Consider the following 24100-nt stretch of genomic DNA (forward strand, 5'->3'; position numbering starts at 1 on the left):
AAAAATAGATCCCAATGAAAAGGATTGTTTGGGAAGTTTTCAGTGTGGGAGGCTTCAGAAAAGAGGTGGAGGGAGAGTACGGGCGTCGTTTCAACTGTCTCTGTGCTCCCTTGTTTTCCCAGCCCCGTCAGAAGCAGTTTATCTATGGAAAGCCGTGCTTCTTGCAGATGGCCAGCTGGGGACTGCGCTGCGTGGTCTCAGCCACACGTGTCTGCACACCACCCAGGAGAATCCTGGGCTTGGAGAGTGTTTGGGGAAACACAGGGTTGTTTTCGGACAAGCAGAAGGTCGTACCTTCAACAGACAGACACAAACCCAGTGCTCTTCCGTGGTGCCTGTTCTGATGTGAGCCTCCCAGAGCATTTTTCTTATTTCCACACCCGCTCTCACCCCTCCCGCCCCCCCTGGCAGGTTGGCAGCAGGTATGCCCGGGAGCCACGGAGGAAGGGAGAAGGCCGATCTGTATTCCAGGCTGGTTCTGTCTCTCCTGGGTGTGTCTCTCTAACTCAAGGTACTAAGCTAGCTCGAGCTTCATGTTTCTCTTCTGTAAAGTGAGAATAATGATACGTATCCTTTGAGGTTGTTCTGAGGAACTGAGCTAATGTATAAAAAGCTCCAAGGAGAGTGCCCGAGATGCAGGAAGTGCTCAAGGAAGTATTGATACTGTTACTTCTGATTCTAATGATGAGCCTGCCTTGTGCCCGGGGGGCAGGCTGTGTGCAAGAATGACTCTGGATGGGGGCGGTGGGGGCAGATTAGCCCCTCCCAGGGGACATGTGGTGATGTCTGGAGATTTTGTTGGTTGTCACTATTTGGGAGAAAGCTCCTGGCACCTGGTGGGTGGAGACCAGGGAAGTTGCTCCACAGCCCGCAGTGCCCAGGACACCCCACATCAGAGGGTCATCCAGCCCCAGATGCCGGTAGTGCTGAGGTTGAGAAACCCTGACCCAGCATGAGAGACTCTGTCTAATTATCTAGCTCGCTAGCTATCTGTCTATCAGCTATCTATCTCTCTACCTATCATTAATCTATCCCTCTATCACATTTATCTATCATCTATCTAAGTCAACTTGGGCTGCTATAACAAAACACCCCTGACGGCGCAGCTTAAGCAACAGACATTTACGTCTCACAGTCCTGGAGGCTGCAAGTCTAAGATCACAGTGTGGGCAGATTAGCTCCTGATGAAGCTCTCTTCCTGGCTTATAGACTGCAGCCTTCTCACTGTGTCCTCACACGGTGGAGGCCCCCCACCCTCGTGACCTCACCTAAACGTGATTATCTCCTAAAAGCCGCACTTTCTAGTACTATGGCCGTGGGGTTTAGGGCTACGACAAGTGAATTTGAATTTGGAGGGGGAAATAATTCAGTGCATAGCTTGTTTTATCTATCTATCTATCTGTCTGTCTATCTATCTAATCTTCATGGATCCATCTGCCTGCTTACCCATCCATCTGTCTGTCCATTTATTATCTATCTATCTAGCTATCTATTTTTCTGTTTCTGCAAGTGGTCCAAAACCAGGGATGATTCTGCCCATCCTCAGGGGACCATTGACAGTGTCTGGAGACATTTTTGTTTGTCCCAATTAAAGAGAGGGAATGGGTGCTCCAGACATCTGGGGGTCGGAGACCAGGGAAGCTGCAAACATCCCATGATGCGCAGGACGCCCCCCTCCCTCCAGAGTCATGTGACCTTGAATGTCAGTAGCGCGGAGGTGGAGAAACTCCATTGAGCCTAGTGATGGCTTCAGTTGAAACACTGAAAGCTTAAGCAGGACCACTATTGTGTCGTGGTTCTTTGTCAGGAAAGGGCCCCCTGACCGAAGGCTGGTGTGGAAGAAAGAAGTCCAGGTGGAATTTCACTCAGCAACGGATGTGGCTGTTGGTAGTGCCCAGGGGGTGTGTCTTGTCCCTGTGGGACGGGGCTTGTCGAAGACCCTGAAAGGTTTCACCTCAATTAAAAAACAAAAGCCGTTGGAAGGAAATTGGAAATGGCTCAGGAAAAGCACAGGAGGGTCTTCTGGAACATGGTGAAATTTGATTTGGGGAGATGGTTCTGTGAACGCAATAAATTGAAAGAGTTCACTGAAACTCAGAACTTCTCAAACGCCACTGATTCAACAGGAAACCTAAAGCCCTATTGTCCCTCAGCTGCTGCAGCCACTCTGCTGATCACAGATTATGACCTTCAGGGTGATTTGCTGGTGGATTTAAAAATAGGAGGCGGATCAGCTCCCATCCTATGCCTCCAAAGCACCTGCTGCTTGTAGCACGAGCCTCTTCTGAGTTAACTACACCATTGGTCAAGGGGCAAACAGCAGGATGGTTGGACAGACACAGTAGTCCAAAGCAAGGGTGAGGATCCTTTTGTGAATAGTTATGATTCACAAAGTGTAGTTTTGAGAGTCCCTTAAAACTTTCCCAAGGAGGCACTGATTGCTGTTCCCTGTGTCTGGCCTTTGTCACGCAGACCCCTAGCCCTGCAGCCATTTCCACCTAGTGTAATCTCAAGTTCTGCTGAGTCGTAGTGTTTGCCACACACCAGAAACACTGGTCTTCACTTCCCTTGTCCATAGTTGGGGCTGTGTGCTCACCACCAGCTTCTCTCAAGACATGGCCCTACCAAGGTCACAAGTAGCCTCGGGGCCAGCCTTCCCTTCTCCAAATAAGAAAAGAAAAATCATTCCTGTCTCTCTTGTCTAAAATACAGGCAATGGGCACCACTTTTCTTTTTGCAGGATTTGGTGTTTAATGTGCATGGAGAGAGAACGCTTTTGAGCTAAGGGACTTCTGCCTGCATCTGGAGCAGATGGGTTTGCAGCAGGTGCCAGAGGGGACTTTCAGAATGGTCTGGGGAATTCCCTGGTGGTCCAGTGGTTAGGACTCCACGCTTTCACTGCTGAGGGCTCAGGTTCAAGCCCTGGTTGGGGAACAAAGATCCCACGAGCTGTACGGCCAAAATAAATAAATAAATAAATAAATAAATAAATAAATAAAATAGTCTTTTGGTGTTTGGGACACAGGAAAAGATCAATATGGAACTGGTAAAAGGTCTTCAAAGTGTTGGGTATGGGAGGGGAAACAGGAGTTGGAAAAATGTGTGGCTAAAACCTATTTCTCCCACATGCCTCTACAAACTTCTCTAAAGCTTGCAGAATAAATTCTGGGCATGTAAGAAGGATTGGATCCATTTTCCCACATCTACTTAGATAGTCATATATTTTCCCTCCTTTTTTTTTTTTTCCTCTTAACATGTGGATTGCATTGGTTGACTTTCAAATATCAATCCAACCTTGCATTTCTGGGATAAACCACTTTTGGTCATGGTGTATTATCCCTTTAGTGTATATACTTTTGAATTTGATTTGCAAATATTTTGTTAAGGATTTCTATGTGTTTACGGCTGATATTGGTCTGTAATTCTGTTTTCTTGTAACACCTTTGTCTGGTTTTGGATTCAGAGTGATTCAAGCCTCAAAGATGATTTAGGAATTTTCCCACCTGCATTATCACTGAAAGAGTTTGTGAAGGTGATTTTTTTTCCCACGTGTGGTAGAATTCACAAGTCAGTCTGGTCCTGGAGATTTCTTGGTGGCCACACTATTAATTACAACCCTGACGTCTTTGTGATGGGTATACAGGACTATTCATGTTTTCTATTTTTTCTTGTGTTAGCTTTGGTAATTTACATCTTTCAAGGAATGTATTTCACGTTAGTGATTGAGTTCATTAGCACAAACTTGTTGATAGTGTTCCCTTGTGATCCTTTTTACATTGCTCTGGAACGTTCCTCCTTCCTGACACAGTTTCTTCCAGAACGTACTTCTCCGTTTCTCTCCTACCTCAATGGCTACCCCCTCTTGGTTTCCTTTGCTTTGCTACATCCTGACCCTCTTCCCAACCTGTGGTTAGAGAGACTCAGGGTCAGGTAATGGACCTCTCCTCTCCTCTACGCACATCTGTGTCTCAGGTGACCTCACCCAGTCCACTGGTTTCCTCTTCCACATGCATCCAGTATCTCTAGCTGTGCTCTTCCCAAGCTCAGACTCACCAGGCCACCAGACTACTCAACATCTCAGAGGTCCAGTGGGCATCACAAACTAAACAAGCCCACAACAGGCAACTCAGTTGAGTCCAAAACACTTGCCTTACAAGACCTTTGTCAGCCCGCCCCCTGGGACTCTCTCCCTTGACCATTCTGCTCATCTCTCCTGCTATTTCTCAACGTGACAGATGTATGTCCTGTCTTTGTCCTCATGTTATCTGCTTGGAAAGCCCTCTTCCCACATGGTATCATCACCTGCTCCCTCTCGCCTTCTACGTTCTGCTCCAAAAGTCACCTTCCCCAACCCCCTTTCTAAACGTCTCCCCAAGCCTATCACTCTCTGATTCTCTGCACCTGAAATTACATCCAATTTCTAAATTCACGTATCTGTTTATTGTCTGTGTCCCCCAACAAACTGTGAGCTCCGAGAGAATAGGGAAGGTTCCTAGTGGACCTCTGTGTCCCTGGCACCTGGCACATGTCCTGTGCTTGTAGGAATGTACGTGTGAGTTTCCTATTTCTGCTGTAACGGATAATCACAAACTCAAAGCCTTGAAACAACACTCATTTATTAACTGTCTTGGGTCTGAAGTCCAGGGACTATGTGGGTATCTGAGCTGTGCCCTCTGCTCAGGGCATCACAAGTCCAAAATCAAGGTGTCCACCAGGATGGGCTCTTATCAGGGGCTCTGGGGGAGTGTTTACTTTCCAAGCTCGTTCAGGCTGTTGGCCATGTTTAGTTCCTTGGGGTTGTAGGACTGACATCTCTTCCTGGCTGCTTACCGGCCAGGGCTGGTTTTGCTCATAGGGGCCACCCACATTCTTTGTCCCACTTTCCATGAGGCCCTTCCAGCAACATGCTTGGAATCTCTCTGTCTCCTTCTGCTTCATCTCTCTGACACCAGCCGGAGCAATTTTCTGCTTTTTCTTATTAGACAGAGCCCGCCTGGATACTCCAGGACCATCTCCCAATGCGGAGGCTGGTAACCTTAATCACACCTGCAAACTCTTTCTGCCGCATAAGGAAACATAGTCACAGGTTCCAGAGGTGAGGGTGTGCATGTCTTTGCGGGCCTTCAGCTCTGCCACCACTGTGCTCAAAAAGTACTGGTTGACAACTCAAAGGAACCATTAAAAAGCGTTGTTTCATTGAAGGCTTGGTCCTGTGGACAGCCCTGAGGCCCCCTGAGGGTAGGGGCCAGTTGAGAGCTGCCTTCTCCCCTCTCCAGATGGGTTTCTTCCCCAGCCTGGGGGGATCTGATTATTTCAACCCACATGAGCCCAGTTGGAGAGCAAGGTGTCTTATGGGTGCCAATCTGAATAGAGTAGCAATGAGCAGATGGAAGAGGAAGTATTGTCAAAATAACGGATCCTCCATCCAGACCCGCATGTTGACTGCTGCAAGGAGAGCTAGCCGTGGGTCCATGTGGGCGTCCCTGGAACTCCCCCAGAGGGCGGGGACAGCCCTGGCCTCTAGACCCTCTCCTGTCTTTCACCAGCTCTTCTTGTAGCCTTGGGGGCGCTCTATCTCCCCCTCCTCTTCGGACCTGTGCGCACAAACGACGACCCCTCTGCGTCAGGAAGACAGAATCCAGGAGCAGTTGCTGACAGGAGGAACCGCAGAGGATCCCATCCAGCCCGGTTGTGCCCTGAAGCCACGGGGACCCACGGGTCTGGACACGTGCCCCAAATCACCCCCACTTCTGCTCTGCCCTGGGGAGTCCCTCTTCACCCCAAACCTGAAAGCTGCCTTCCTGGTCCTCACACAGGGCCCAGACCTCTTGGGAGGCACAGAGCATTTCAGAATTGGAGCAGGTGGAGGGCTTTTCCCGGACCAGATTCCTCCAGCCCATCTGAAATCTCCTCTCCCACCGGCAGCGTGAGGGCTAAAGGGAGCACAGACCCGGGCCGCACAGGCCAGCTCCAGGGCCATGTCAGTGGTGCAGCAGTCAGAGACCGGGCACAGAGGGGGATACAGGAATGAATACATGAATGAGTGAATGAATGAACGAACCCAGGGCAGGCCCTTGCCTTCAAGAGAGGGAAAACCCAGCTCTCCACACACCACCCTAAGCCTTCCTGGCTGGGCGGAGCCCGGTGGGGGGCCAGTTAAGGATACAGCAGCCCCTCCACCCAGCCTCCAGGCTCCCCAGCTGGTTGGCTGGTGCCCAGGCCTGCAAGGCGGCTTCTTCTGCCCAGGGGGCCAGTCCTGTGACTGTCCTGATCCCGGCCAGGATAACGACCCCCGCCTCCCCGCCTCCGCCCCGTGGACCCCTCCCCCGCGGGCTCCGGCTCCCTTCCCCCCACCTCGGCCCCCCTCCCCCGTGCGCAGACAGCGCTGGAGGGGAGGAGGGGGGGGGGTTCGTGCTGAGCGCCGAGGTGGGCTCCTGGCTGGGGTCCAGCGGGTGGAGCTCAGCCCTCTAGCCCCGAGCTTCGCCTCAGGCCAGGAGGCTGAGCTGCTGTGGAAAGGCCGGCAGCGACACGGGCAGCCTCTCTCCCTGTTCGTCCCGGGGCCCCTTCCCCGCCTTCTGGCCCCGGCCTGCGCCTCTGCTTCCCAATTAGCCGAGCAGCGCCCGGACCCGCCAGCCCCCCAGATCTCTGACCCCCCACTCCTGGCTTTGCCCCTTCCCTGCTCTCTCCCCGCCCCCCCACCCGCCTTCCCCCGCGATGGCTGGCAGGTTCCCCAGTCGGTGCAGGGCAAGGGCACGCCCCTGGCCTCCCAGAGGCAACCCTGGGCGGGCAGCGCAGGCTCCTCATTAGTGGGGTAGCGTGAGGGGGGCCCTGGAGAGAGGCAGCCCAAGTCCCCTCCTCAACAAGGCCCTGACGAGTGATAGGAATCACCCATCTGGGATGGGCGACGCTTGCGGGGGTGACCCACAACCTGGAGAGCCAGCCCAGCTGTCTGACAGTGAACTGGGCGGGAGCAAGCTGGGTGACCCTGGTTGGCTCCAATTCTGAGGTATGAGGGAGGCTTGGGGACCCCAGGGGTGCAGGGCCTTGCATGATAAGTACTGTTGGCCCCAAGCCGTCCTGGGGGGACTCCAATGCCCAGGTGCTCCCGGCCGATGAGCTGTCCTTCCGGAAGGGGCCGTTGGCACAGAAGGTCGGCCTGCTTCCCCAGGGGACGTTTGGTTCCAAGGCAGCCTCAGGACGCAGAAGATGGGGAGGAGGGGGGCGTGTCTTCTGCACAGATTGGCCACTTAATTAATGCCTGCCTGCTAGAGGGTGAAAGTTCCTTCCCTGGATTCTTTTTCTAAAGACGTGGTATCTGAAAGTCGATGGCGCGTGGGGAGCACGCGAGGCTGCCCGAGTTTCGGTCCCACCAGCGTAACCGTTAGCTTTCCTTGGGGGTGGGGGGAGATCGCAGTTTGTTGAACCCCTTGCAAACTCTGGGCAGGTGGTCGCGAGGTCCTGGAGCCCTGCGCGGCCTTTTCTGCCGGCAATGACAGTACAGATCGTTGCGTCACGTTCCCAGGCGCCTGGGGACGCTGGCCGGAGCCTGAGCCGGGAAGGAAGGCAGCGCACGGGCACCGGTCCAGCACGACCCGCGGGGACAGCGCCCTGCGTACTCCGCTTGCGCCCCGGGGGGCTGGGACCCACTGTCCCAGCGACGCCCGGTGGGTGCAGGACGCTTTCTTCCAGCTTCCGACCGGGGGGCCCAGGTCTTCCGAAGCAGAGTCTTCTCTCGCAGGCTGTGGGCGTGGGACGTGTTCCTCCCTTTTGTCTGCATTTTGAAAATGGAGAGAGAAAGCCCTAGGTTCTGAGCCAGTTTTGGAGCGAGCTGTTTCCAAAGCTCTCGGCGACCCGTGCGTAACGGGGAGAAGCCAATCCGGGGTGAGGGGCCGCCGGCAGGAAGGAGGTAGAACTGGCTCTTTCCGTGTCCTTGTGCTGAGGCCCGGTGCCAGAACCGAGAACGAACGAAACCCAGAATCCACCCCTGAGCTTGCTCCTAGGAACATTAATTACCGCAGAAAGGGCTCCCTGCGAGCGCGTAATGTATTCATCGTGAAGGAGAGCTGCCCATTGTTTGTTTCGCGGTGGTCTCCAGAAAACAAAACAAAACAAAACAAAACAAAACAAAACAAAAACGGCCCTCTTCAGAGGTCCTCTGTGGTAAACTGCTTTGCTCCCCGAAAAAATAATGTTTTTCTTCAATAAAACGTAAAGTAACGGCCCTGTGATTAAATCTGAAAGGAGAGAGTTTTAATGTCCACCAGATGTTGCAAAGTACATGGCACGGAAAAGAGAGAGGAACTCCACAGAAAGCAAACAGCACTTCCTACTACGAAATGTATTGTTAAAGTTGCATTTTTGCATTGAGGGTTATTTTAGAACACCCTCCCCGACCCCGGCCCCCCGAGCTGGGATTTGTAGTAAAAGTGAGGCTAAGTGAAAAGAAACAAAAAACCAAAAGCCTACATCTTGGGGGAGGGGCCTTGCAGCACAGAGGAGGCCCACCCTCCAAAGAGGAGACAGAACCTATCCTGCCCCATCTCGCCCTTTATTAATCGTATAGATGTCGAATTGTCGACAGGATCAATCTTATCCATTCAAGAGCTGGATGAACAGAGCCCCAGCGTGATGAAAATCTATTAGCCTCACGCTGGAAGCACTGATGTTTGCGTAAATCAATAAACAGCGTAGGGGGGAATACAAAGGCAGGTTTCTAAATTTCAAAGGGGGAGGGGGAGAGAGGAGCCCGTCCGAGAAGAGTGTTAAGACCTCTGTAAAATCCTGCCCTTCTGATCGATACTCATAAATGCTTAATGTGCAGGGAGGGGTTGGTTACTCGTACAAAGGCTCGCTCCTGCGCGAGAACCATCAACTCTCCGTTATTATTATCAACAGACCTCGTCTCTGGAATTAGGTGCTGAGAAAGTGGGCCAGATGGAAGGGGCATTCCTTGGAACTTCCTCCTCTGTTTCATGGGAAGCCAGGAGGACCCTGGGGGTGGGCAGTGGGGAAAACGGAGTGGGGCGGTGACTCCCAACCTCCCAGAAGGGCTGGACACCCCAGACGGCTGCCAAAGCTACTCTGCTCTTCAGAAGCTCAGGGCATGAGATTTGATTGAACATAAATCGGCTTGGATCAGAGGAGCTTCGTTTTACTGAGCTAAACGTGAAAACTCAGGGCCCTACCTTTTAAGCATTAAATAAACCAAATATTAAATATTGGAATGTTCATTACCGCCTGTCCCTTGGCCTTGTAAATACCAGGCAAGAGAGACCATTAGCAGCAGCTGTAGTTCATTAAAATTTACCTAATTCACATACATACATACAGAATGTCAGATTATTTTATAAAATTGAACGCCGGTGTCCATTTCCTCATTCTGTCTGAAGTTTGCCCCCGGAGTCGGTCCCCCACTATGCTGCTTGGGGCCACAGTTGTGGGAGTGGGAGGCGGTCGGCTGTGTCCACAGCCTCTTCTTCTCTCAGGTTTCCTGAGGGCTCCGGGCTGGACGGCAGTGCCCGGACATCCAAGTTCAACTAGTGTGCCTTCCAGATGGAGGTCCCGGAGTGGACAGTACTGCTAAGAAGTCTCCTGGCTCCTGTCTGCAGGTGGGAAAGCACAGGGACGGGCAGAAAACCCCATCACCACTCCCACCCCACCCCCCACCTCCTCGCCCTGCCTGCTCTAATGGTCCCAAGCCAGGAGGACGCACCACGGGTGGCCGGCTCCAGCCCTTTCTGCCACTGGGGACCAGCGTGTCTGAGCTTTCCAGCTCAGCCTGGGACCAGACAGGAAGCTGCGAGCCTGCAGGGCTGGCCAGAGAGACTCTAGTTGGGGTAAACTCAGGCGAGTGAGGGGTGCAGAATGTCCAGCTCTGAATGCGGCCAGTCTGGCCTCGGCCTGGGTGAAGGTGGTCGGAGTTCAGGAAACCAGATCTGGAACGAGAGAACCCACGCTCCCGGGGGCAGCTTGCCAAAGAGGAGGGTGTCCGGGCAGCTCTGGCCTCCTGGGGTGGACCCCCCCCCCGGCGGGCTGGCTGTGAACCATCCTCCTGGTGGGGTACTCACTCATTTCCCCCACGCCATCAAATGGGGGCCTGGCTGGCACCCGCCAGGTCCATAGGCACGTGGGCCAACCCAGACACCAGGGTACCTCCAAGCTGCAGGAACCACCAGTTGTATTAGAAAGAGCCTCCACCCTCCTTCGCCTTGACAGAGACCCTTCCTTCCTCCCGAGCACAGGGTGTCCTGGCATTTCTATTTCAGTTAATTGCATTTTGTCTACGTGTCTCTTCCCAGGTGGATCATAAACCTGATGGTGCGGGCGCGGGTAGGAGCGAGTGACTCAGGCATTCAGGACTCAGGCGGCTCCCGTCCGCTCCGGTTCCTGGGCAGCGGGGTGCGAGGTGATGCCGGGCGCCACCGTGGATCAGTGACCCAGGCGAGCTCCAGGGTGTGTGCAGAGCTTTTGGTGAAATCCACGTTGGAACTTCCGTGTTCTTCCAGAAACCAGATCCCCCTTTTTTGCACCCCAGCCCGATCCAGGACTTCTTTCTTTTTTGTTGCTGTTTTTTTGGTTTGGTTCTGTTTTGTTTTAAAGGAAGGAGCTATGCTTTTGTTTCTGTCCACAAACTTTCATGAAGCCGCTGCCTCTTTCAGAGTTGGCAGAATGCATTTGAGATGTTAAAGCATCTACGTTCTCCCAAGACAAGTTGAGATTTTCAAATGTTGTCCTCACCTCTCATCTTGGGATGAGGGATCCTCTCTGGGGGAAGCAGCTACAGAAACTCAAAACAAGAGCCCCTTATGCCTGGGAGAGTCTGAGCTCTGCGTTCCCCCGCCCCTCGCCGGCCTTCACCCCAGCGGAAATGTAAATGTAACATTTCATAAACTGTACCCACCCTGCGGCCTTGGGCACCGGCTTGAATTAGCAAAAATATGTGGTTGAAAATGTCCTCGCCCAGGCTAAAATATGGAGACTAACGGCTGATGCTGGGCGTTGCTGCCTCTGGTTTAAAGGAGAGAAGGTCAAGGAGCCTTGTGGGCCCCTGTCCAGGGGGCCGGGAGTTGCGGGTGTTCAGGGGATCTCCTCTCCACCGTCCCCAAAAGTTAGAGGAAGAGGCCATCACTTTGCTCATCGAGAGAAAGTGTGATTTTGTAAAAAGGGGATTCCTTCCTAACCAACAACTCTTAGAAGAGGCACGGACTCATTCCTCTTAGGGTGGGTTATTTCGAAACCGTTCGTCTGCACTGGGAATCAAAGTTGGGACTGCTGTGGATGGGGGTGGCTTTAATTCTCTCTCAGGCTTCAGGGTTTCGAATATCCAGAGTCCCCAGCTGGTGTCCCTTGGGGAGATCCCTGGAGGCCGCAAAACCCTGGTCCCAGCAATGTTCTCTCCTGGATAGGGTCCAAGGTCTGAGGTCCAAGGCGGGTAGCCCTGCTTGGGGGCCTGGGGCCTCTCAGCCCTGTTCCCTGCGAAGGAACCTCAGGCCATGTAAGGGCCAGGCCCTATGTGACCCCTCCCCCAGGGAAGGTTGGGTCGCTGAGATTGTAGGGGAGGTCCAGGGAGGGGTGGGCAGGCTGCAGGTCGGGGGTTCACCACTAGGTCCCTGGGGACTTGGCCTCTTCACCTGAAGCTGGAGGAGTGGCCAGATGGGAGGAGGTGAGGAGGGAAAAAGCTACCCTAACCTGTGAGGACCCCAGAAAGCTGCTCCGGCCCAGAGCCCTCTCCCCCCAGATCTGCTGCTAATGCCCGCTTCTCTCCCCGCTCCCTCCTGTGGATCTACCGTTTCTTGCAAAAAGAACGTTCGCTTGTGGGCGGGGGGGGGTGTCCCTAGACTGGGTAGGGTTGGAAGATGCGCCCCAAGGAGTGAATGCGGCGTGGGGGGCCCTGGCAAGGACCCTGAGCTCCTGGGCCGCCCCGCGCCCCGCGCGCCCTGCGCTACCCGGCTCCGGGAGCGGCCCTCGGCGTTTCCCCCGCAGACCCGCAAGGCGGCTGCATGCATAATGCATGAGGGGCTATTTGTAATTCTGTGTGATATCTGCGCGCCTTCGCTTTGATTAGAGGGCCGCGGTGACAAAGACCTGTTTGTCAAGTTGCGAGCGCTTCTTCGCCTTTCGCTTTTGAAGTCCGGGGGAGGCAGCGGCCCCCAAATCCCCCAGCTCCGTCCGCTGTATGCGGGGCAGAGCAGCCGGGGCCGCGCGGAGGAGCACGGGCGCAGCGCTCCCGGAGGATGGATGGAGGGCGGCGAGGAGAGCAGAAAACACCGGGAGAGACATGGAGGGAGCGAGGGAGGGAGAGAAGGAAGGAGAGGAAAGGGGGAAGGACGAGCTGCTCTGTTCCCACTCCCGACCCCCCTCTCTCCCCACCTCTCTGGCTTCACACCCCCTCCCCCCGGATCAAGGCACCCCCGTGTGAACCCGACCCTGGCCCCGGGGATTCAGGAGAAATCGTTCACGTTCCTTCCCGCTGAAGGAAACTGCTGTCCGGCTCCGGACGCTGGACCGAACACTGGGAACCGCCGAGCGTGGCCCCGATCCTGGGGTCTGACTAAGCGGCGCTTCGTTGGAGGACGTGACTTCAGAAAACGCAAAACGAACTCCTCCAAAGCGCCTAACACTCCCCCCCCACCCCCGTACCCCTCGCCAACAGCCTTGTCCCAACTCCAGCGGGGCGGGGGCAGCAGGTGGAAGGTGAGACGAGGGGGAGGTTGCAGGGAAAAAGAGGGGAGAACAGAAAAGTCACTTTATTTGCAGATAAGAGGACTTCTTCAGCTGCCGGGATTGCCCAATGAATTTCGTATTGCAGGTGAGAAAAAGTGGCTCCTTTTAAGCACGTTATAAAGTTCCGAGGGAGTCAGGATCTGCTCAGGAGCACTGTGGCACAACCAAAAATACATATATTCCCCACCCCCAGTAAATCTCCCAGACACCGGGCTGACAGCACGGCTCTAAGGAAGGCTGCGTCGGTCCGGCCGGACGGGATCTGACGCGCGCCCCACGGACCACTGTGTACGAACCAGTTCTCCCAGAGACCCTCCGGCTTCTCCGCGTCTGGACCAGCGCGCTCCAGGCGCTCGTGGCCCGCAGCGTCCGTGTCCCCGGCCCCTCCGTGGTCTGCGAGCGGCTTTGCACCAACGCCGCCGAGGCGCGGGCGCCCACGTTCGGCTAGACCTGGACCCTTCCTCTCACTTTCGGGGTCCTAGAGCTGTTCCCCCCCCCGGCACGCCGCGCGCACCCGCTCCACCCGCTGGCTCCGCGGGCCTCGCCGGCGGGTCCAGCCCGCAATCCCACCGCATCTCCAACTTGGGACTCATTCCCGTCTGTGATGGCGCGTCCCCGCCGCCCGGGTGCCCTCGCTGGAGTCCCCGCACGACCACGCCCGGACACGTCCTGCGACGATACCGTTCGAGGCGCAAGGCTGCGCTGCTCCCGGGGCCGGCAGGCCAGGACGTCCTCACAAGCCCTAAACTCCTGCTCGAGGTTCGTTTCCGCCAGCCACGGAGAGAATGCGGATACCTGTTCGGGGAGCTGGCGCCTGCGCCCGCGCGCGCGCTCTCTCTCTCTCTGCCTTCAAAAACTTGATCTTTACCTCTCCACACCAAGGTGCACAGACGCCAAGCAGTGATGAAATGAAAAGAAAGCCAATTGCCGGCCTGGAGGTGGGGGAGAGACAGCGTCTCTGCGTGCGCCCGCCGCCGAGCCGGGAGCTGTAATTGCTGCAGACAGGGAGCGTTGGGGGTTGGGCGGACGTAGCCGTGTATAAATAGTGAGATCGCAAATTGAAGGCCATAAATAACAGCAGGCGAGGTCCACCCTCACACGGACAGAGTCGTGTCCGCGCGGGAGGCGTGCGGACCCCAGCCCGGCTCCCAGCCAGCCCCGCCGAGCCCCGCGGACCCCCGCAGCCCCCGGCCACCATGGAGGAGCTCACGGCTTTTGTATCCAAATCTTTTGACCAGAAGAGCAAAGAGAGCAGCGGCGGCGGCGGCGGCGGAGCCAAGAAGGATTCGATCACTTACAGGGAAGTTTTGGAGAGCGGACTGGCGCGCTCCCGGGAGCTGGGGGTCTCGGAACCCAACCTCCAGGACATAACGGAGGGCAGCGGCCACTGTCCGGTGCATCTCTTTAAGGACCACGTGGACAACGACAAGGACAAACTGAAAGAGTTCGGTTCGGGGAGGGCCGCCGAAGGTAAGCTCTCCGGACGCCGGCTCCGGGCCCCTCCCGGGGACGGCGTCTCCTCGCCGCCGAGCCTGGCCGCCTGCCCCTGGCGCCGCGCGCGCAGAGGCCCCGGGGGCCGCGGTTCGCTCTCCGTTCGACCCCAAACGCTGAATGTACAGCCACGGCTCGGACGCAAAGGCCCCGGCAGTGCATCGCCAGTCTTTTTCGTAAGAAAGAAACCAAACGGGGGAGGGGAGGATTCGGCTGGAGAAGCGAGGAAGCCGGGAAGGAGAGAGGCAGAGGCGCCCAGGACGGGCAGCGGCTGGGGCCGCGCGCCGCCGGAGGATCGCCTCCCTGGGCGTTGGCACTGGGCTCCACAGCGGGAACTTTCCCGCGTTAGGGGGGAATCCGGGTGTATGGGCTTGTAAACCCAGGTCGGCTGGAGAGCTGCTGGCTGCTTGCCTGTGTGCCTGCCGGTCTGTCTTACGTCCGCCTCCACGCCCGCAGAGAGATCCACACACGTCTCTCCAAGCGCCTTCCCGAGCTCGAAATGGGCCGCGTTGAGAGCTGCGCTGGCGGGCAGTCGGGGAGGCAAGGCGTTCCATCGCCTCTTCGCCCTCTTGCGCCTCTCCGCGTGGTTTCCTCTCAGGGAAAACTTTCCCCTTGAACCTTGGGGCTGGATCTTGGCTGCCGCGGGCCTGTAGAATAAAACCAACCGCGTGCCCGCAGGTGGTCAGGGTCTACAAGGGGCAGAAGGGCCCGGGGAGGCTTGTGGCCCCGCGCACGCGGCCGCCCTACCCCAGGCTGTCAGGGCGCAGCTGGCCCTGCTGCACGCCGGCTGCGTCCTGGGCCTCCTTCCGTCTGCTTTCCCCCCGAAATCTCCGCGGCGTTTTGCGCTGCTGTTGAACGCGGGGGATTGGAAAAAACATGTTTACAAGGGTTCTCTCAGCTGGACAGCGGTGGTCCCAACCCGGGGGAATCTCCGTACAAACAGGGCAACCAGCAGCTATAAATCAGAGGAATAAAATTGGCTCGATTTCTCAGGGGGCAGCGTTTGAAAGTATATGAAGGTCTATTTCTCACTACAAAGAGGAAATACAGAAGCTTGCCATGTGGCTCCTGGGTCCTGTTTCATTCTCTGTCCGTGTTGAGAGAGGTCACGGCCGGAGAGTGGGGACCCTACGCCTCCTGCTCTTGTGGCCCTTGCACTTGGGTGGCAGAGTCCAGGTGTGCTGGCCTTGAAGCCCAGTGGATGACCCAGACAGCTTTCGGAGACCTTGACCTTGTGGAAGCAGAAAGCTGGCAGAGGCTTAGGAATAAGCCCCTGGCTTCTGAGAGCCCAGGCAGCCGGAGCCTGGCCTGTCATATCTCGGGGCTCACCCCTTGGCGAGGCCTCACGCACCTGGCTTTATGATTCCTACAAAGAGAGTTTGCTCTGATGGAGACACGGCTGTCTGTCGGCTGTGCACTTGTCAGGGCTGACATTTAATTTACAGCACCCGGCGGGCGACTGACCTCCCGGGCTCCTGACGGCTTCCCCCATCCACCTTAGAGGCTGAGTCCCCTCTTCTGTCTGTCTCCTCTCACCCTGGACAGCCAAGGCAGGGGGACCCTGCAAAAAGGCCCATGGAAGGAGAGCAGAGTACAATCGAGGCCTTTTTCGAAGGAGAGAGGAAAATAAGACCGGGCTAGAAGTACAGGCAGCAGGAAGGGGTTAGGAAAGCCCCAGCTGCACCTTTTCCCTTTTGCCTGGGTGTGCAGACCCCTGGCAGGGCTGAGCCCCAGGCCGAATTTGCAGAACGGGAGCAAAATGGAGAGGCGGGAGATGCTTGGGCTTCGGAGAAACCCAGAGGTCTTGGGAGCCTGAGCAGCAGATCCCGCTGAGCCGGGCACGGCAGCCTGTGGATTCTGCACAGCCTGCCGTGGGTTCTGGAGGACTTTGAAGGCCAGCTCCTCATCTGGGCTCAATCCCTGGGGTTCAGACTTAAGAGACCTGAAGGAGAAAGCAGAGTTGGGGCCGCCTCCGGGAAAGGATTTCCCGTTGGGGAGAAATAAGGTGTTCTTGGAAATGCATCTCTTTCAGGAGGTGAGAGAGGCTTTAAGATCCGGGGTGGGATTGAGTGTCCAGTGCTCAGCAGCCTTGAGGAGAGGCTTTTAGGCAGACCTAGGACTTGGGTTCTGGTGTCCAGCTCAGGGACCCCGGTGGGGGGTGGGGTGGGGTGGGAACTGGGTGCCCGGATTTTTCCCTGGCCCGGTAGAGGATCTGGGTCTTCGCCCTTTGCAAGTTTCTGGGCTTACTGCTAAGAGGCTTCTCAGAACGGGTGTAACCCCAGACTCCTTGGATAGAGCGTCCTGAAAGCCTCCCTCTTCTCCTTGACACAGATGGGACATCTAATGAGGGCATGGGGGTCCTCTTTGCTTGCACCCAGCAGGCCCTATGATCGGAGAAAAAGCACAAGAAAACGCAAGGGGTGCTGAAATGCAGCTTCCACCAACTGTGCAACGGGGGGGGCAACTTTTATTTTAAATCCCTGAGCTTGGTGAGGGGCTTCATTTCCTAGCGGTGGGAAGGAGAGGTGTCTGGGTTAGAATCTCCTAAATCCTGAGCCGTCTGCCTGATACCCTGCCCGCTCCCCCAGCAAATGTAGCTGCTGTCGTAATGTTTGGACCTAGGAAAGTGTCACTCTTGGTGTCCTGATGGGGAGTGAGAATGTGTGTCCAAGAGACGGAGGGACAAAACCGGAAGTCAAGGGACCGTGCTCTCAGGGTGCCCGCCTTAAGATACGGCTGCGCTTTCTTGGTCAGAAGGAGGTGAGCTCGGGCGAGCGCCCGCCTCCACGGCGTCCTGAGGGAGGCTCTGGCCCGGCTGGCGGCTGGCACGGCCCCTGTCCTGCTGCGCTGCAGGCGGGAGCGGCGGCCCTCGGGGGGCCTGGACCCCAGCCTGGCCTGGGCTCTCCCTGCGCACTTTGCGGGCGCCCCGCCAGGGACCCGACACTTGGGCGATTCTGCCTAAGCTTCTCTGACTTAATAATATTTAACACTCCACTCCCCTTCAAAAAAAATAAAAAGGGAGAGAGAGAGAAGGTTAGGCTATGTCAATATGTCAACAGAGGCGAAGAGGATAATTGAGGAAACTATTCAGAGATTTTAGGCCAAGAAACACCGCGGCGCCGGGGCTCGAGTTATTAGAAAATAGCGCGTCCTGCCCTGGAGTTTGCTTTATCGACTTGACGCCGCTTTGCGTCAGGGCGCGTTTGCCACCGAGGTCCCTGCACCGCGAGCACACACAGGCTTTCAGCACGTCGCGCCCAAGCGTCCCCGCGCGGGGCCGGGCCGGGCCGGGGGGACGGGGCGGGAGCCGGCGGAGGGGCTCGTGGCGGCCCGGGCCGGGGACGCGGGGGCCGGGGGGTGGGCTCAGCGCTGTGCCCTCGGCCCGCCGTAGGTATCTACGACTGCAAGGAGAAGCGCGAGGACGTGAAGTCGGAGGACGAGGACGGGCAGACGAAGCTGAAGCAGCGGCGCAGCCGCACCAACTTCACGCTGGAGCAGCTCAACGAGCTGGAGCGACTCTTCGACGAGACTCACTACCCCGACGCCTTCATGCGGGAGGAGCTCAGCCAGCGCCTGGGGCTCTCGGAGGCGCGCGTGCAGGTGAGAGCGCGGGCCCGGCCCCGACGCCCACTCCTCGGCCGGGCCGCCGGGCCCTTCCAGGAGCGCGGGGACCGCGGTAGGGGGGAGCGGCTGGAGCCGGGCTTTGGGAGGCGCCCCGGGGCCTCGCGGTCAGGCCTCCTGCGCCCGGCCTGGCTGGCTCGTCCCGCACCTCCAGCTCATCAGGAACGTGGTTCTCTACTTCCCACTGGTTCGCCTCTCCTCCCCCCGCCCCCGCCCCGCCGTCGCCGCCAAAGTCTTACCCGCTCCTCTGCAGCCCGCTCGCTCCACTGCAGGGAACAGAGATGGGAAGAGGAGGCGGGCGGGAGTCTTGAGGATTGCGGCTCCTGCCCGCGCGGTGCCGGATTAGCCCGGGCGCGGGGCAGGGGGGGCGCGGGGGCGGGGACCGGACGCATGAAGTCGTGATGCCCCATCTGGCGAGCCGCCGTCTAAGGGGGCCCTGGGTGTTCGTCGCACGTGCGCGCGGGGGGGGGGGCGGGGGGAGACGCTCCCGGTTCGCTTTTCTCGGGCTTTGTAAACGTTTGCGTGAAATGCATTCATTTATTTATTGGGGGGTGGGGATCAAAGATTCGCTTCCAAATCGCCTCCTCCGGGTACCGCAGGGTCGCCCCCCCCGCCCCCCGTCCCCGCCACCGGAAGGTCGGGCCTCGATGTTTTGCTGGGCTTTCCGTCGGCTTTGACGGTTCTGGGCAGGACAGCAGCGCCGGGGAGAGAAGGAAAAGGGGTCAGGGTCCCTGGGCTCTGGGGACTGGTTATTTAAATAAATGGAATTAATACTGCCAACGGGGGGAGGGAACCACGTAAAGCCAGGGCTTTGAAAGAACGGGTTTCTTATTGGTATAGGGTCAGCATTTCAAACACAACTTCACCCGGATTGTATTGAAGAAACGAAAACACAGAAAGCGTTTATAGAGAGTGTTTCACAAAAATCTTTAATTTGTAAAAAAAAAAAAAGGGGGGGGGCGTTTGCACCCTCATGCCTTCCATCTTTCCCCGTCGGTGCGGTGAAAACGGCTGCTTAAGGTGAAATGCAACCGTCCCCGAGTCTGTCCAGAATTCCGTGCAGCCGCAGGGCTTCCCAGGACCATACTGCATCGCTGGGACCACGGGCGGAGTAGCTCTGGGGACCCTGTCCCCAAACGAATGTGTCCGGGCATCTGTGGCCTCCGCAAGCGGGGGGAAGGCGGGGGAGACTGGCCACCTTTCTCGGGAAAGATGGATGGGGCTGCACCGTATAAATTAATGAAAAGATTAAACTTTTGCTGAAGGGGACATCAACTTTTATGTCATTTCACAGCCTTTCTGCCTGAGATCTGTAATATCTCCCAGGCCTTGATGTACTGTTTCTATAAAAATAAATTACTTGTAATTTAATTCCACACTATTTCTTTTCAGTAGTCTATTACTGAATAGCGCCTTAGCAGGAGAGACCGAGTTGGGAGAAAATTGGTTCTTGGGTGGCTGCAGATCTTGAGAAAAGCCCTAAAATAAAGGGGGGAGGGTAGTGGTAGAAAACGAAAGCCTATCGACCCAGAGGTGAATTAAAATTTAACGACTGTAAATAATAATAAAAATAAACATGGGAAGGAAAAAAAGACATAATTTCCTATTGGCCACAGGGAAAAGAATCGTATAATAAAGAGAAGGCAGAAAGTGCTCATAAAAACCAATTAGTTAAAACACGTACCCCGCTGTGCAGAAGTGGGGGGTTGCTGGGGAGACGCCAAAAGGAAGAGACGAAAATGCACTATATTTTAATCCTGTCTGTGACGTGTTTGGTAATCCTTTTTGGTACAGCCTGTCCTGGGTTGTTAGAAGATAGAGTTTCAATTTAGAGTGGAAATTTGCTGTAAATAAATTGAGGATCCTTTGGAAGCTGGTCCTTTATTGACCTTTTATTTTTGGTGTTGTACTGGAAACTCACATCACCCAGCTGTCAGGGTTATAATCGAAAGTTATGAGACCACGGTGAGAAGCGGCGGTAATTTAATTACAACAAATATCTTTGGGTTTATGGCGCAGAGCTAAATTAAATGTCATTATTCACTGTCTGTAATGGAAATCAAAAGGAAATCAGATTACAGCATTTGTGAGAGAAATCAGTGACTGGTCCTTAATGAAGAAATAACTGTCTAAACCACTGTACTGCGCTTTACTTAGCATATTCAGGACTAATTGGAATTGATCGTGAATCACCCCAAGCCTGATTTATTATCGCCAAACGCGCAGCTAATTCATCACTTTTATTCTCCATAATCTTTTTTTTTTCTTTCCCCCGCTGATGGGAAAGGGAGCTTGCTTTCTAGATTTAAATAGGATTCTGTTTTTGAAAAATGCCCTTCCAGGGGGAGCAGAATTTGCGCGTCTGGTTCTGCTCTCCTGAGGACGGGTACGGGACCCCAAGGAGAAAGAGGCGCTGAGGAAGGGTCCGAAAGGGAAAGGAGTCTCGTCCCTGCCGGATGGGGTTGGGGGGAGAGTCACGGCGGGATGTGGGAGAAGGAAAGTGAGTGCAGGCTTTGGAAATGGAGTAAAGATTTGTGAATCTCAGCTTGCAAGGGGCACTTTTTGTTTTGGAAATACTTTTCGGGGAAACAACACCAAAGTTTGCCAGGTTCCCTAGAGCGTGGCTGGGTGAGGTTTCCAACGTTGTGGAAAGCCAGTTCCAACAGGCGGGCCCACGGCTCAGCCTTGGTTAGAAAACTGCCCCTGAAGAGGCTGGGATGGAAAAGTTCAGCTTTTCCTCGACTCCCGGGTGCTTGCAACCTCTGCGGGAGCTGAGGTTTCCGGGCAGCGTGGGAGTAGGGAGTGGCCCCAGGCCCTGGGCTTGGAACAACGCAGGGTCCCTGAGCTACCTGGCGTAGTGTAGTGTGGCCGAGGGGAAGGCTTTCTTTGTGCTAATTACCCTGCACGGTCAGTGACCGCCATTGTGGCAATAGGTGAGTGAGTGTGAAGGGAAAGTTTTGGAGAAAGCCAGGTAGGAAAAATTAAGTGCCTAAGAACACAGAGGGAGGGGACTCCAGATTCCACGAGTGACAGACCAAGGGCCAGGGCTGTTTGGAGGAGGGGGGAGGTTGAGAATGGCGAGCGCTGGAGGGGGCATTTCGAGGATGCCAGGCCTGTGAAGTTAGCCAGGCTGGGCAGGGTGCCAACACCTTTCCCTCCCTGCCTCGTCTGTTGATTGGGCACCGCAGGAATTAGATGTCCTTAGGGAGGCCGAGTGCCTGCAGTGCAGAGCCTGCGCTTTTGGGGTGCGTCCGGTTTTTAGGGATCAAGGACATTCATGACTCTGTAATATTAACTGGGATCCCCCAGGCTTCCAAGGAGGGCATGGAGGTCATGGAAGTTTCTGGACTCAGGGTGTCTGAGTGTGATTGGGGAGGGGGATGGATTTGGAGATGTGTATCCACCTGTGCGCCCCCCATTCCTGGTGGGTGGGTGGGTGGGGGGCTAAGGTGGAACATCGGGGTGGAAGGTCAGGTTGGACCGGTGCGTGGCAGGGGGGAGGGGGCAATGTCCACACAGAAGGATGGAAAGTTCTCCACGCCATCCGAGGACCCACTTCCTCACCTTCAATGTTTGGATGCTGACACTCTGGTCTCACTTAGGTGAGGACTGTTCCCAGCTCCAGGTAGCCAGTTACGCGGGGCTGGGGTGGGCGGGGGCGGGGATGAAGGCCGGAGGGGCGGCAGGCAGCCTTCTGGGGACAGGAACCCCAAGCGCCTTGCGCGCTCTCCGGGCGTGTCGGGAAACAAGGTCTCGCTGACTCTCGCCAAGGCCTGGCCGGCTCACGGGGGTGCACTTCTGTCCTCTCATTCCCAGGTTTGGTTCCAGAACCGGAGAGCCAAGTGCCGCAAGCAAGAGAACCAGATGCATAAAGGTGGGTGCGAGGGGCCGGGCGTGGAGGCAGGGGCGGTGGGGAGACCCGCCAGGCGCTGGGAGCAGCGGGCGGGGTTCACGCCTCCTGTGTTTCCTCTCAGGCGTTATCCTGGGTACCGCCAGTCATCTGGACGCCTGCAGGGTGGCACCCTACGTGAACATGGGCGCCCTGAGGATGCCTTTCCAACAGGTAGCTCGTTTTTTGTTTTTTGTTTTTCTTCCTTCCGAACAGAACAGAGAGGGGGCCGTCGCCTCCCCGGCGCCTCCCGGGGAGGGAGAACTTTCCAAGATCTTAAGAATCTGTTACACAGAAAGATCTGGGGCTGGTCTCCGCTGAAGATGCCATTGCTGAAGCAAAGAGGCCGCTTTCACAAGGGGGACATTTATAAACCCATTGGCACGTATTAGCACCACGCTGAAAATCTCCGAGAGTTACCTTTGGGAGGGCTAGGACAGAAACCCCAGCACAGTTTCACTAAAGTCGGAGGGAAAAATCCCCACCCACCCGGGACCACCCACTCGCTCACCGCCTGGCGGGAGGGAGGGGTTTGCTGCCGCTTGGGCCTGAGGACCCGTGTCTACACCCAACCCCCCCGGCTTCGGCTTGCCCAGGGCCTCGCAGGGGGTCTCAGTGCCCCTCCTGCACCTGGGCCTCGACGCCCCCTCCCCTCCCCCGCGCGCCTCACAGTGGGGCATCCCGCCCAGCTCCTAGCAGAGCAGGGAGGGTCCGGGGCGCTGGGTGCGCTGCGCGGAGGAGGGGGCTGCCAGGGGGTAGGAAGACCGCCTCGGAGACCGGGTGCCCCAAAGTCCTCGCCCCTGCTCTGGACCAGCGTCGGGTGGGTGGAGGGAGCCCCGGGGCTAGAGCTCAAGGCCCACTCGCCTGCAGGGCTGGGCTGGGGACCCCAGCATGGGGGGTAGGCGTGCCCGCGCTGGTGGGTTGGCGGTGCCCTGGCCAGAGCGAAGGCGTGGCCTCCACATGCAGGACTTTTGCTCCTACGGGCAGGCCTGGGTTTGTAGCTGGACCCGGGTTTGCTGAGGGCACGAGGTCCGGTGGGCCTGTCCCGGCCCGGAGGGTCAGCTACGTGTGACACCATGGAGATGGGGTGAGGGTGGGCTGTTGGCCGCGCGCCCTCAAAGTCACGGCGCCCAAGGCTGGGAGGGCGTCCAGGGCTGCCGTGCGCAGGGCAGACGTCCACGCCCTGTTCCCTTGGACCCACACCTCCGCGGCTGGGCCCATCTTCCACCCCTCAGCACCCCTTCCCCAGGGCAGGGTGGCCCCTCAGCATCACAGGAACAGCTGCCCCCCACGACGTGGGGTCAGCCATTGGGTCCTGGTGAAATTAGGCGGTCGGAGCCTGCAGATTTGGCTGTGCTCCTGGAAGATTCGAGGACTCCGGGTCCCTGGGAAGGGGGGTGGCGGGGTGGAAGCCTGAGCCTAAAGCCGGACCCTGAGTCGGGGATGCGTCAAAGAATCAGCCGTGGGTCTGGAGAGGAGGAGGTACCAGCTGTAGACGCTCGGGCGCTACCGCACCGGGGATCTGTGCCGACTCCCTGGCTCCGGTTCTGCCCAAAGCAGCCAGTGACCCGGTCGTGGCACCGGGTGTCCCGAGGACAGTGGGTGGTAGTCCCTGGGGCGCGGGAAGGGGCGATGGCTCCCCGGGAGAGGAGACGCCCTCGGGGGGGGGTCCTCGAGGGGGGAAAGCCCCCTAGAAGTCGCGTCCTCACCGTGCGGGTTCTGCCTTCGCAGGTCCAGGCACAGCTGCAGCTGGAAGGCGTGGCGCACGCCCACCCGCACCTGCACCCACACCTGGCGGCGCACGCGCCCTACCTGATGTTCCCGCCGCCGCCTTTCGGGCTGCCCATCGCATCCCTGGCCGACTCGGCCTCGGCCGCCGCCGTCGTGGCTGCCGCCGCCAAGAGCAACAGCAAAAACTCCAGCATCGCCGACCTGCGGCTGAAGGCGCGCAAGCACGCCGAGGCCCTGGGGCTCTGACCCGCCGCCCGGCCCCGCGCCCGCCCCGGCCCCGCCGCCCCGTCCGCGCTGCGTCCTGCACTCGACCCCTCCGCGCCCCGCGACGGCCGCGCGGACGCCCCGGAGCGAGGGCGCAGCGCCTTCCCCGCCTGGAGCAGTCCTCGGGAGGGGGCATCCCAGGACCGCAGGACCCCGCCAAAGCCTCGCAGAGACTGTGCAGAAGAGAGGGGAGGTGAGCGTCAGACCAGCCAAGTCAGCCCTCGACCACGCCGTCTGTGCGTCCTGGGACCCCGGGGCCACGTGGAGTCCCGCGGCGCTGCGTCCTTCTCTGCTGCCCGCGTTCCCACCCTGTGCATGCGGCCTCCTACACGCCTCTCCAAGATCTTAAGAGTCTGTTACACAGAAAGATCTGGGGCTGGT

The 24100-nt window shown here is 57.2% G+C and overlaps 1 protein-coding gene across 1 annotated transcript; it reads left to right on the top strand.

Annotated features, from left to right (window-relative positions):
* Positions 1 to 13836: 13836 nt before the first annotated feature.
* On the top strand, positions 13837 to 23701 carry SHOX (SHOX homeobox; the record flags this gene model as incomplete). The annotated part of the gene is made up of 5 exons (XM_082609819.1): positions 13837 to 14193; positions 17606 to 17814; positions 21652 to 21709; positions 21810 to 21898; positions 23456 to 23701. The coding sequence occupies exons 1-5, from the start codon at positions 13920 to 13922 to the stop codon at positions 23699 to 23701; spliced, it is 876 nt and encodes a 291-aa protein (XP_082465945.1). The 5' UTR covers positions 13837 to 13919.
* Between the last annotated feature and the right edge of the window lie 399 nt (positions 23702 to 24100).

Source organism: Mesoplodon mirus (genome assembly GCF_964341445.2).
Source record: "Mesoplodon mirus genome assembly, chromosome: X".
Lineage (NCBI taxonomy): Eukaryota > Metazoa > Chordata > Mammalia > Artiodactyla > Ziphiidae > Mesoplodon > Mesoplodon mirus.